The sequence below is a fragment of the Serinus canaria genome, chromosome 5 (genome assembly GCF_022539315.1).
Source record: "Serinus canaria isolate serCan28SL12 chromosome 5, serCan2020, whole genome shotgun sequence".
Classification (NCBI taxonomy): Eukaryota; Metazoa; Chordata; class Aves; order Passeriformes; family Fringillidae; genus Serinus; species Serinus canaria.
In genome coordinates, this window is record NC_066319.1 from 24,543,164 (window position 1) to 24,555,543 (window position 12,380).

At 37.2% G+C, this 12,380-nt stretch overlaps 1 protein-coding gene across 1 annotated transcript in view; it reads right to left on the reverse strand.

Annotated features, from left to right (window-relative positions):
* LOC103826990 (transmembrane protein 263-like) overlaps positions 1-12,380 on the reverse strand; it is a 200,787-nt gene that overhangs the window by 184,167 nt on the left and 4,240 nt on the right. The window contains exon 2 of the mRNA XM_030240623.2: positions 2,991-3,081. Coding sequence (XP_030096483.1) covers positions 2,991-3,081 — 91 coding nt within the window. The remainder of the gene's footprint in view (positions 1-2,990; positions 3,082-12,380) is intronic.

A 12,380-nucleotide genomic window follows, 5' to 3' on the forward strand; every position in this document is an offset into this window, starting at 1 on the left:
GGCAGGAGCTGTACTTCTAACTCATTGACTCTGTTGACTTAGTCAAATACAAAAAAAGTTAAATTTAACAGCAGACAAATCAATCAGATTCAGGTGATACAGAGATACCAGCTTCTGTCTTGGCATTTCTCTTGCCTCAAATGCTGCCAGGCTGCTACACCACACTCGGGACTAACATCTGCTATTCTATACCGGTTGGTGGACTGGTATGGAACGGTGGACATAACGGACATGTAAAATTGTCCCATTATTTGTAGAAGGCCATTGTGCAGCACTGTTCAGAAATATGACAATCCATGAAGGGAAAAGTTTTATTTTATTGCAATACATACATAGAACAGTGCTTCCAATTCCCCTCCTTTCAGAAAGGCAGTAGATATGCTGTGCAAGATGGGAAATAAAGTTACTATAATGCAATCTGGGGGAAAAATGGATTGTGCTAGACAGAGAAACTCTGGAGAACCTTCCATCCCTTATGCACTCATTACCAGAAGGCAAGCAGACATGTCTCCAATTCATAGATCCCAGGAAACAAGACTGCAGTAGTCACAACAACATTGTTTTATGTATTGCAAAGCATCTGATTTAACTAGGAAAGTGCTGTCAGAAGAAATAAGAAATCTGAAGAGTAGCAAAGATAAGACAGTACTCTGAATGGTATTTAAATCTAAGAACTTCAGAGTTCTTTTTTTTTTCATGAGGTATTTGCAATGATTCCTGCAACTACATGTTCTTTATAGTAATTCTGGTAAGTCTATGTTTGTGGGAAAGACATTCTGTGCTGTTCTTGTGAGCTAGTAAAGGCCTCCTGAAGAAAAGGAGAAGCCCCATATCTCTCCTGAAGGAAAACCAAGGTTGTCACCATGGAGACAGAGTGGAGGAGAGAAAGTTAAGAGATATGGACTCTGACTAGCTTACAGAGTGATGTGGCTTCCCAATAACCTACTGGGAACTTTGTTTCTCTTATATGACCAATGGACATTGAATATGTATGCTGGATGGGTGTAAGTGTCTTGAAAAGTATAAAAGCAACGTTGCAAATAATAAATCGCTTTCTTGCACCTTTTGATGGAGTCGAGTACTTTTGTACCGTGTCGTACTCTATTGCGACATATGTTGGTAGACAGCAAGCTTCTAAAGAACACTTCTGTTACTGAACTCCACCAATATCCAAAGTCAGCTATAAATTCAACATAATCCTGATTGCTCTCCTTCAGGACAAATTTTCCACTTCTTCTGCCAAGCAGACTCTAGTTTCAGACGTGCTCTCAACATCCCTCCTATTTTGCTACTCTTGAGGTCATTGTAAATTCAAAATGAACATACAAAATGTACATACTGAGCTCAGACTTCATCTACTGTATCACTGCTTCATCAGATCAGCTCAACTGCTACAATTCTTTTTCCTCAACCAGCAAAGTGGGTATATCCAGACCACATACTTCTCCCAGACCAACCAATAAGTCACAGAAGTAGAATATTAACACCAATATATTTCATTGTCATTCAAACCAGCAGGGCTGCAGGCAGAAGAACTTCCTTTCATTTTAAAAAGTTAGTTTACAAAAATACTGAGCCACACTTAAAAAAGCTCTTTTGATTATACAAGTAAAAGCCATAGTCCAAAATCTAAGTCTATTCCTGATAAACTGATGAGACAAGATGGGTTTTACATTCCAGTATATAGTCTCCAGTCTCATGTAATCATCAGCTTCAGCTAGTGACTAGAATTCTTACTTCAATGAACTGTCATTACATGCTGACTTGGCATTGCTTACAAAGAAAAGAGGGAAAGGGAATATTAATATTATATCCTCCATGTATCTATAGAATAATCACAACATCCTCCACACTTATTTCCTTCTGGCTATATAAGAATTGCAAAAGAAACCTACCTTTCACTTACCTCTACGTACCGTAACTGCCAACACAAAGTATATGAAACGGCAGAACAGGAAATTACAACTTAATAAGAAAACTTTAACAGAATGCTCAACAAGAAGGGAAGGGTGCAGCAACTTCCTAAAACCATCCACTTGGATCATATTACCTTTAAGAATGGCTGTCAGTATAAATGCTGTATCAGCATCTTTTTCTCTTAAAGGAAAAATATAAAACACATTTATGTTTCACAGAGACATGTCATGATATTTTAACAGTAAGTTGCTAATAAGGATCTCAGCACTCTCTGGGCTGTTTAAGCCATCCACAGTGATTATGAGTGATTGTGTTTTAGAAGCCAATGAACTGAAGACAAAGCTCAGGGTGTATTATCACTTGCAGCAATGTTAGCAGCTTCTATTCAAAAGAAAGCAACACCTATTTTGCTGCATATATTCAATGTCTGTGACTTTTGCACAGTGGGGGGAAAAAAATCTGTTCCCTGTATAAATCCAGGGCATGTCATTGCAAACAAGGTTTTTAATTAAAATTGGCATCTTTGAGCCTCCTGCTGACGGACAGCATCTCATTGCCTCCTCCTCAGATGGCTAAACTGGCTTCCAAGAGAGACAGTGAAAAGAAACAAAATCACTAGAATAACTAACTTTGACAAGTCTCTGCTGGGGACAATTTCAATAGCAGTAAGTTGCAGAGAGGGGTAAAGAGAGAAAAAGACTGCTTAGGATGCCTCTCCTAATGAAGACTCAAAACATCACAAACAAGACAGCAGAGGAAGCATTTTATTCCTAAGCCTGAAGACAGGATGATCAAGCAGGACAATTTTAATCAGAAGCCATATTGTTAAAGAGAATGCAGAACTATGTCTGCACCTCAGTGGGTAAAGCCTTCCTTTGAATGCAAAAGAAGGCTTAGGGGCTGGCTAGACCTCTGGCTGGGAGGTTGGCTAAACTGTCAGCTCTGACAAAGCTTTATCCCTCTCAGAAAACAGGCAGATAGAGGTTCAAGTCAGACAGATAAATCAGACTTCTTGGCCAGAACATATTCTTCAATTGATTGCAAAGAGTTTATTTTGAGTGCCAGCACTGTACCTTCGGGAGGCTCTTCCCGCAGATGAGGAGGCAATTCTTCACTTGTAGTCTCAGTTTCATCATCCACCATCTGTGTTTCTAAGCTAGGGCCCTGCAGAACAGAATAGCAAGAGGAGGTAAATTGCAGAAAGTTCAGACAGGAACCACAAAAATGGTTACAGGACTAGAGAATATGCCAGCCAGTAAGGACACAAGAAGCTCACTTTAGATGATGAGAAAGAAATAGCTGGGAGATTTGTTTGCAGTCAAACTGAAAGGGGAAACTTTAAAAAAATAAAAAGAAAAAAAAAAAAGACTTTTCAAGACAGCACACAAAGGATCTTAATTTCTTAATTGACTGAAAACCAGTAAAGCACAATTTCTAAATTAATGTTTCCAAAACATAATAATGCAATAATACATTAAAATTTCCATTTATCAAGGATAGCAGCAGACCCACCATCAACTGGAATTTTTGGGAAAAAAAACTTCTGTTTTATCAAGACCAGATTCTGAAATGCCACTTGTTTCAAAGGAAAACAAAGCAAACTGGTTTACAATCTTCTAACGTATGCAGGTCCATTGACTGTGGAGTTTTCCCCTACAAGCTCAATACATCCATTTATGCCTCCAAGTGTAATATACCAGACTAACCTTTCCTGAAAAACTACTGGGCTACCCTCCCAGGTTTTGCATTTCCATGTTCCAACCTTCTTGATCCTGTGAAGAGCCTGCAATGTTACTGCTGGAAGGACATGAGCAGAGTTAAGATTTGCAGCTGAACTCACTTTACACACACAATACTTTCATGACATGTGGAGCTATAAAAGTGTAGTTGCTTTTTCAGTTTCAGACTACCAGAGGAAAAAAACCCCACCATCTTCTTCCACCCTACTTACCTTATTTTTTTTTTAAAGTTACAGAAGAGTAAACACTAGGCATAGATAGAGGGCTCCCTTTAAAAAAAAACCTTAATTTTCTTTGCAATGTTAGTATAGTGAAGAGTAAAATGACAAACTTAGCAGTCATTAGGAAATGAAGCTTTTGTGCACTTTGAAAACATGACTGAGTTTGTAGTCTGAACTATCTGAAAATGTGTACTAACATACACAGCTGGAATGTTACAGAAGTACAGCTGGTACATCAACAGCTTGCAAAATGTTATTATTTTAAGTGAGGAAGAAAAGGGGCTCATGGCCCTAAAGCTGCAGTATTTAATTTCATTTTTTCCAAACCCCGTGACTGAGAGGTTACCCACAACAGCATTGGCTACTTTCTCTCTTTCCTCAATTTGCACATTATGAAAAGTAATACACTTCTCAAATTCCATCCTTTGCACAAGTAGTTCACACTTTCATCCATTCACCATTTTTTTCAACCAAATGGACATGAAAACAAAAAGTACCACCATACTTTTCCGATGTTTTACAGCAGGGAAAAAAGAGACCACCCAGGTGAAGTGTGCAGGTCTACTGTGATGGTGCCAGGGTCAGAACCTAGATTTCTGCCATCCATGACTATGCAAGTTTTACCTAGGCTATTTACCTATTTCTCCTTGCTTAAAACACACAGTACCAACATTGTCCAGTTTTGGTCAGTGAAGAGTTCAAACATTAAGTCATGCCTTGTAGAAAGGGAAGAAAGTGTTTACCACATAGTACAGATGGGAAAGTAGCTAATTTGCCTTAGTCCAATTAAAAAAAAAAATCCCAGGAGCCAGTAACATCAAGATCTAACCATCTCCTCACTTCAGCTAAATAATGTGGTCCAGATTTTAAGAACATGTAAATAATTTGGGTAAGAAAAACAAGTTGAATATAAAGAATGTATTTGAGTAAGTTTCTACACCAACTGGCAATATGTGAATTGACACTTCCTTCCCACCCATCAGTGCCACAGAGAGAAAAGAAAAAGAGAAGATGAAGCTACATCAGTATACCAGATCAGAAGATTTATTTTTCATATAAAACATGTGGTCATGTAGATATGAGGCACCAATATGTGCCTTGGAAACGTTCTGAACCACAACTATGGAACTCCTAAACTAGAAGGAGTCTTGAATGTGAATCCTGTGCCTGTACTTTCTGGTTTACAGAAATAAAATTGCTTTAATTTCTTAAAACAAGAAAGAGCCATCTGCACATACTAGCTGCTCAAGGAGACAATCCAACTTCCAGGGACTAAGGAAAAGTCAGCAAGAAAAGCTCTGTCTTCCCTTCTTCAGGATAGTCAGTATTCTCAATTTCTTAAGAGACAAATCTGGTCAGTAGCTTCTCCCAATGACAGCCCATTATAAGTGGTGCTCCTTTGGGTTACAGTTGTTGTCATATACATAAATACAAGGAGGATGCAAAATGCTACCCAAAGTGAGTGGTGGCATGATGGTTTTTGCTTCCTCACGTATGAACTACTACTGCTTGGTGCTTACTAGCAATACAATGCTCCAGTACGGTGGATATCACTGACTACACTTACTCCAAATAAAGATTTATCTTAGTTGAAGGTCAACCTTCCACCAAGCTAGCATTAACAAATCCAGCTGCGAGAAAAACAGAGCCCATTACAGACCACCATGAAGTCCATGGCTGAGATGCTGTTTGCCATCACCAATTTCCCTCCAATTGAAAACTTTTAACACTTGCTACTGGAATACCACAGAAGAAAAATGCTCAATCCAAGACTACTGCTCCTACAGTACTTGCTGAATATCTAAAAGAAATGACCAGAATTTTTGAGGATTCTTTTTCACTACTCAAAACCACTTAATCATACACAGCATATTTTAACTGCACTTGGCATACATTTCTGATTTTGCGAATTCTTCCCAAACAAAAAAAATATTTACATTTTTTCCTCAATTTAATGTTAAAAAGGAAAACAGTCTAAACTGAAGCATGGACATGTAGGTAATCCCCAATTTTAATTTTTTCAATAATTGTTTTGCAAGAAACTTTGCAATCTAGAGATTTCTTAGTTCCTAAAATAAAGTTTGAAATGTTTTCTACAGAATAACTCTCAGCTCACTGATATCACAATATATATTCACCTATGATACAGAGAGCTTCTGAAAGTAGTCTTGTAAACATCAGTTTATCAGACTTCAGCATGCCTGTCTAATCACTGAGGCTAGTGAATAAGTGTGCATGGTACTGAGATTCATTAATGAAAATGTGAAACAGTTAACAGTAGATGAATCTCTAGGTTCTCATATACATATCCAGAAGTAATATTTAAGGCTCAAACACTGACAGGTGTCATTAACAAGATTACAAAGTCTCTTTACAACAGTTTTTTTTTTCTTGTGTTAGCATGTCCATTGCTTTTTTAGTTACATCTGCTGAGTTCAATTCACTGGACCTGCTGCAAGCTTGGTAATGAACATTTACCATATCTACAGTTCTAGCAGCACAGTCATTTATAGCAATCAAAAAAAAAAAAATCCAGGAAATTATCTTCTGAGAAGGTTTGTAACTATGCTAAGGTTGAGTCCAACAACTTTGTCTCAATCCTTCTTTTAACACTATCATTTCAAGAATGAGGCATCAGTTGCGTCTTCTTTTTTCATTTTTAAGGATCCATGACAGACAAATAGGGCAATGGGATGCACACAACTATGTAAGTTAGTGACTTGCAGGTTCAATAATAATCCTCTGGAGCTGCAGTGGTGGCAGAAGGAATGTGCACAGGTTGCTTTTGCTTTGACACTCCCTCAGGAGCACCTGGGATCCAGGAAGGTATATCAACAGTTCAGAAACATCAGCAGATATTACTGTACAATATTCTTTCAATTATTTAGGGTTTGTATAGCCTCTTAAATTGGGAATGAGTTTCCATTCCTCACTAGAACCACTGGAGAAGCACAAACTTAAATAGGTATTATTACAGAAGGTTAGGTTATGGCACAGAGCCTAATATATAATGAAGAAAAACCTCTTAGCTCTTCAAAGACAGTCCCTGCCCTCAACAAGCAAGCACTTCATGCAATTCCTTGATAAGTACTTGACTAGGAGCACCATTAAGGCTTAGTGTCAATTTTTCTGTCATATTTTACCACCATCTCCAAGCTGAACAAATAAACTCAAGCAGAGGCAACACCCACCCTTCCAAAATGAAATTAAAGATGTGAGATTTCAAGGTAGCTCACTCTGTTCCTGCCTACAGTTTCAATGAACTCTTAAGGAAGCTGAAAAGCTTTGTATGAACTCAGCAAATGATAAAGATCAAGAGCAAAATCCTATAGGAGTTCTCACATACAATTAAGAAACATACAATCCCTTGTTCTGATCACACTGCATGACTACTGACCTTAAAATGCAGTTTAGCCCAAATGCTATGGACTGCAGTGCCCTGGCAAGCTAGTGTTTCTGGATTTATAATGTGTTTCATAGAAGGCTGTGTATTTATGGATGGAGAGAGCTGCCAGTACTGAACTAAACAAGTGTGACAAATTGCATGCAAGCATTTCAGAGTATACCTCATGCTCCTTCACAGGATACAATATTTTGAGAATAATCCTGACCAGAAGTTCAGCTATACACTCAGATTTTCAGTATATTTAAAGGCTGTACATTTTACAAGTGGTGTAGTAAATGCATGTATGACAGAAAGCAAGTTCCTATGCAGTCAGGATCAGCATTTTCCACAAGGTACAGAGTTATGTTTATGACACTGAAACCAAGAGCTCCATTTATCACCACATTTCTACTAACAAGTGATACCAGCATGCTCAATCACAAAAAAAAAAGCTATACTACCTCAATCTCAGCAGAGTAATAAGTATTCAAAATACCCACACAGTACAGGAGCAATCCCAACACCAAGTGATCAGTGTCAGCTCATTTTTCTCATAAGTCAAAACCAACATGAGACTGTCACTGCAAATGACCCAATATGGCTCAGCTTTCTAAACAGTCATCTCAAAGCAACCCAAAAATCCTACCTGCACCACCACCACCACTTTTAGGCCTTTTAGACTCTATTTTTATACTTAGCATTATATTAATTATGGTATATAAATCTTAAACTGAAGTCTCTCAATTGACTGTTCACTGAGTCAGGAATTCATTTGGTTAATGAGCAGCAAAATACAAAACTCCAAAACAAAGTCCAAGAAGGGCAACTATGAGGGAGGGCAATCAAATTTAAAAATATTTATATACATCTTGTGAAAAATTATTAATGAAATTGAACACATTTGGGACAAATAACTTCAAATTTCCTTCAAAGAACCATATATCTTACAAATCTGCTCCTTCTCGCCATTCCTACTCTACTTACAAAAGGCAAAAAAAATTTTTTAATCTCCAACCATAAGCAGAACCAGAAGGAAATAGGAAATACACCATGTAAATACTCTTCTCCCTTATACTCAAACTTATAAGTAGTCTTTTTCCCCTTTCAGAACAGAAGCTGAAGGAATCTAAAGCTCATAGTCATGGATTCAGTAACAGTTTACTCTCTCAGTTCTGAGACCACGCTTTAGAAATAATTCTAAAATCTGCAGCTTTAGCTACTACTTTCCCTGTGCATTTTCAAGTGAAAATGCAATTTATTTCCTGATGTAAACCTTCATATTCCCGTTCTTGCTTCTAAACACTTTATTCCAGTTTCTCCTTTCTGAAATTATTCTTCATTCATTTACATTCTGGACTTGAGCCTAGAATCTTACTTCTTCTATGGTAAGAAACTGCCTCATTCCTCCTAAAGCCTCTCCTTAAGAGCCCAGAAGGTCAGACTTGCTTCTTTCTATGCAAATCCTCAACTGCCAGCATAAATCACATGTCCTCTGTCCTGCCTAACAGTGACTTTCAGACCTGGCATTCTATGTAGGCACAAGTCCAATAAAGCAATTAAGCAGAGGAAAATTTGTGTCAGCCCAGGCTTCATACCTCCACATCTGTGATTTCACTTGTAAGCTTCCCAGCAAAAGGCCAATGCCTTTTTTATACAGTATCAAATATATGTCAAGTGATAATCATAAAGATTAGAGGCAACTCTAAAGAATGAAAAGACTCAGTGTTTCTTTCTGTGTGGAGAAACAAGTGAGGTAATCCCCAAACACAGGACAGTTTGTTAAGTGCTTTAGGATGCTCAAGTATCCCAGTGAAAGCATTGGCTATTTGGGTATCAGGTTTAAAGAATACTTATTTCAAATCCACAAGACTAAAACTCACAGTTTCCCGCCCATCAGCATACTTTGCTCCTTCCTAACACCACAAAATCAAAACCCCAGCTCTCCTCACCCCAACTTCACTTTCTCCAAATGCGTGAGAGATGATACATGCTATGACTGGGCTGAATGTTCCCAGATGCCAAAGGGCTTGTCAGATCCAGTAACAATGAAACTGACCTTCATTGGGATTTCCTAAAATGACATCATTAATGACACTGTTAATGTGGGATCTCTCCTCTATCTCTCACTGTTATAAAGTTTCTCAGAACTTATCTTGGATATTTCATGTTTAAAAAAATTAAATTGTTCCATCTTCCATATCTGAAAACAGCTTGTGGCTCACAATGCCCTTTCTGCTTTTTACAAAATTACGTAATGTCTCTATCCCTACAGAAAAAAAAAGGTGGGGGGGGCTGTTGTTTAAAGTAAAATAAAAATTAAACAACCAACCGCTAGGTAGGTAGTTCAACATGCTGACAACCTTTTCCAGGGAGTTGAGGACCTACAGGTACTTCAGCTGCAGCACATAACCACCCAACCGTCTCCTTATTCTCTGCTGCTCAGACACTGGGAACAAGTTTACAACTATCACTGTACTTTTGTTAGGCAGTTTGCAGCTGCAGCTTTTACTTCAGCAATGAATTGTCGGCACATTACGGAATTAAGACTTTAATTTAAAGTTTTCTAAATGCAATAGGAACATTCCATTGAATCTGCCATCATTATTGATTGCACATCCACACTTTTGGGATTTTCAATGTCAGTTGGATTTTTCCTGCAGAGGGAATAAAATTGATCTGCAACTTTTTTGGGGTTTTTTTTGTTTGTTTTGTTTGTTTGTTTGTTTTTGTTTGGTTTTTTTTGTGTGTGTGTGTGTGTGTTTTTGTTGTTGTTGTTGTTTTTGGGGGGTTTTTTTGTGTCTTGGTTTTTTTGGGGTTTTTTTTGTTTCTGGTTTTTTTTTTTTGTTTGTTTCCTCTATGTTTAAGAAAGCCTCTTGATGGATGCTTTGCTTTTAATTTTGCAAAACGAAGTTCAGTTATATTGAGAGCTTCTGTGCCAGGTTTCAGCCCAAGGGGAATTTGAGTTGCAGTTATAAATCCCCTGGAACGCTGAAGGAAGGTACAGAAATAGAAGTGCTGAGGAGGACAGTAGTATAAAATTGTAGCACTTTGTTCAAAGTACACTGTAACAAAGAATAGAAAAATTGCTTAGATTACTTGCTCTTTTCTGAGTTTGGACAAACAGATTAGGGAGGCTACAATTTTAACACTTAATTTTGTCTTGACAACAGGACTAGTGGAGAGAAGCAATGAGAGTATGATTTAATGCTGCAAATGCCAAGTTAAGATTGAGTTCTATTCTCAGCAGAACAGTCAAATCCTATTTCTACAGCAATAAAACAACTTTGTACTGTCAGTAATCCAAATTAGGGTTTATTTGGCATAAATAAATTTTCAAGAGTACTAATGATGCCACAGTCTACTCTCCATTCAGCAAGCCAGTAAACTGATGGTTTACACTTTCCATGTTCATGTTTTGTACAGGATGGATAGCACCATTTACACAACAAACAGCCAATACAGTCTGCTCAGTGGCAGACCAGACAGTTCTGGATTTTGAATTAATTATTGTATTGAATTTTGTCTTGATCGACCATTTGTTTTCCATCTAGATATTACCTACTAAATCAATGTTAGCACAGAAAGAATGTAAGAGTGGTTTTCAAAATCTAAACCAAGCAAATCACATTTCATTTGATCATGTACTGACCTGGCCCCAAAGACAATAACTAACATACTATACTATACTATACTATACTATAACATTTTGTAACTATACTATAACACACTATAAATGTACTTTTCCAGCTTGGTCCTTGACAGACGGATTTAGTGATTAATGCCAGTTTTAGTCTGTCTGAACAAATGAGATAATGCACTCTACATAAAGAATATTCTCCATTTTTCTAACAAGAGGTGGAAGAGTCACTCTAGGGAGCTGCAGACAGCATGAGAAATTTGTCTGAAAAATGAGAAGTTCTTTGCCGAATAATATAGGCATATATGACAAAGGTCATTAAGATTTTCTCAACCATGCTAGAGACTGATAATGTAACAACCTTTTCATTATCCTCAGCAGGGTCATAATAAATAAAGCAACAACAACAAAAAACCTCATGGAAAGATGCATTAAGCAGAATTCTATAACTATGGTTTCATATGACTCAATTTCCATGCATTTATTTCCTTAAAAGTGCACTACTACTGTTTTAGTTTTAACGAGCTGAAATTTTAGTAATTTTCAAGAGCTTTTACAGCTAGAACATCAGAATTTTTATTATAAGACTTGAATTCAAGTACATAAGCATATATACAGCTTGAAAAATATGAGCATTCTCCCCCAAGAGTCACAAGAGACATCACTGCAAGAGTTTGAAACACAAGTCATCTTGCCAAAAATCTTAATTTCCTTTTAAAAAATTTGACTAAAACAAAAAGCTGTAAATTCATTTGAAGTTAAAAAGTTGTTTCAAAATATTCAAAAGTAATTTTAGATGCTAGAAATTAAGGATAAATATAAAATATTTTATTCAGGACAGAACTTACTCCTGTCCTTATTTCATTAGGTATTTCAAAATGCATTTTCTGCATTTGGTAATTAGCTAGGAGATTGTATTATGATTTATTTATCACACAACTTTTAAATTTATTCTGTTCATGGCTAGGTAGTTAAATATTTCCTTCCTTACAAATGAGTTTTGAACTCACGTCAGAGCTTTTCAAGATCAGTCTTGCTTGTCATTCTATGCATTTATTGTAGTACTTTAAAGAAGAAACATTTCAGATAAAATATTTACTAACTCTACAGAACAAAAGCTACATCTTCTGGTACTGAGCCCTGCAAATTCACACCTAGCCTGCACAGTCAAAACTTGACTGTCAGAAGCACTGCCAGCAGTAACACCCCCTTTATTTCAGGCTCCATAGAGAGCTCTTTTCCTCCCAAACTCACTCCAAGAAGTGGTAAGAAAGGTCACAACTTGCTGCATACAAGAGTCCGACCAGAGTTACTACACTCAGCAACCAGCCATTGGATGGAAAAACCACTTGATCACTATGAACACAAGCAACACACTAGTAAGAATTCATTCAGCAAGCAGTAACTTTTGGTACCTGCTGCCTTCTACTTTGAAGATCGGTGAGGTGCAAAGGTTCTCCCTCAAAAATGTTTTTAGAATG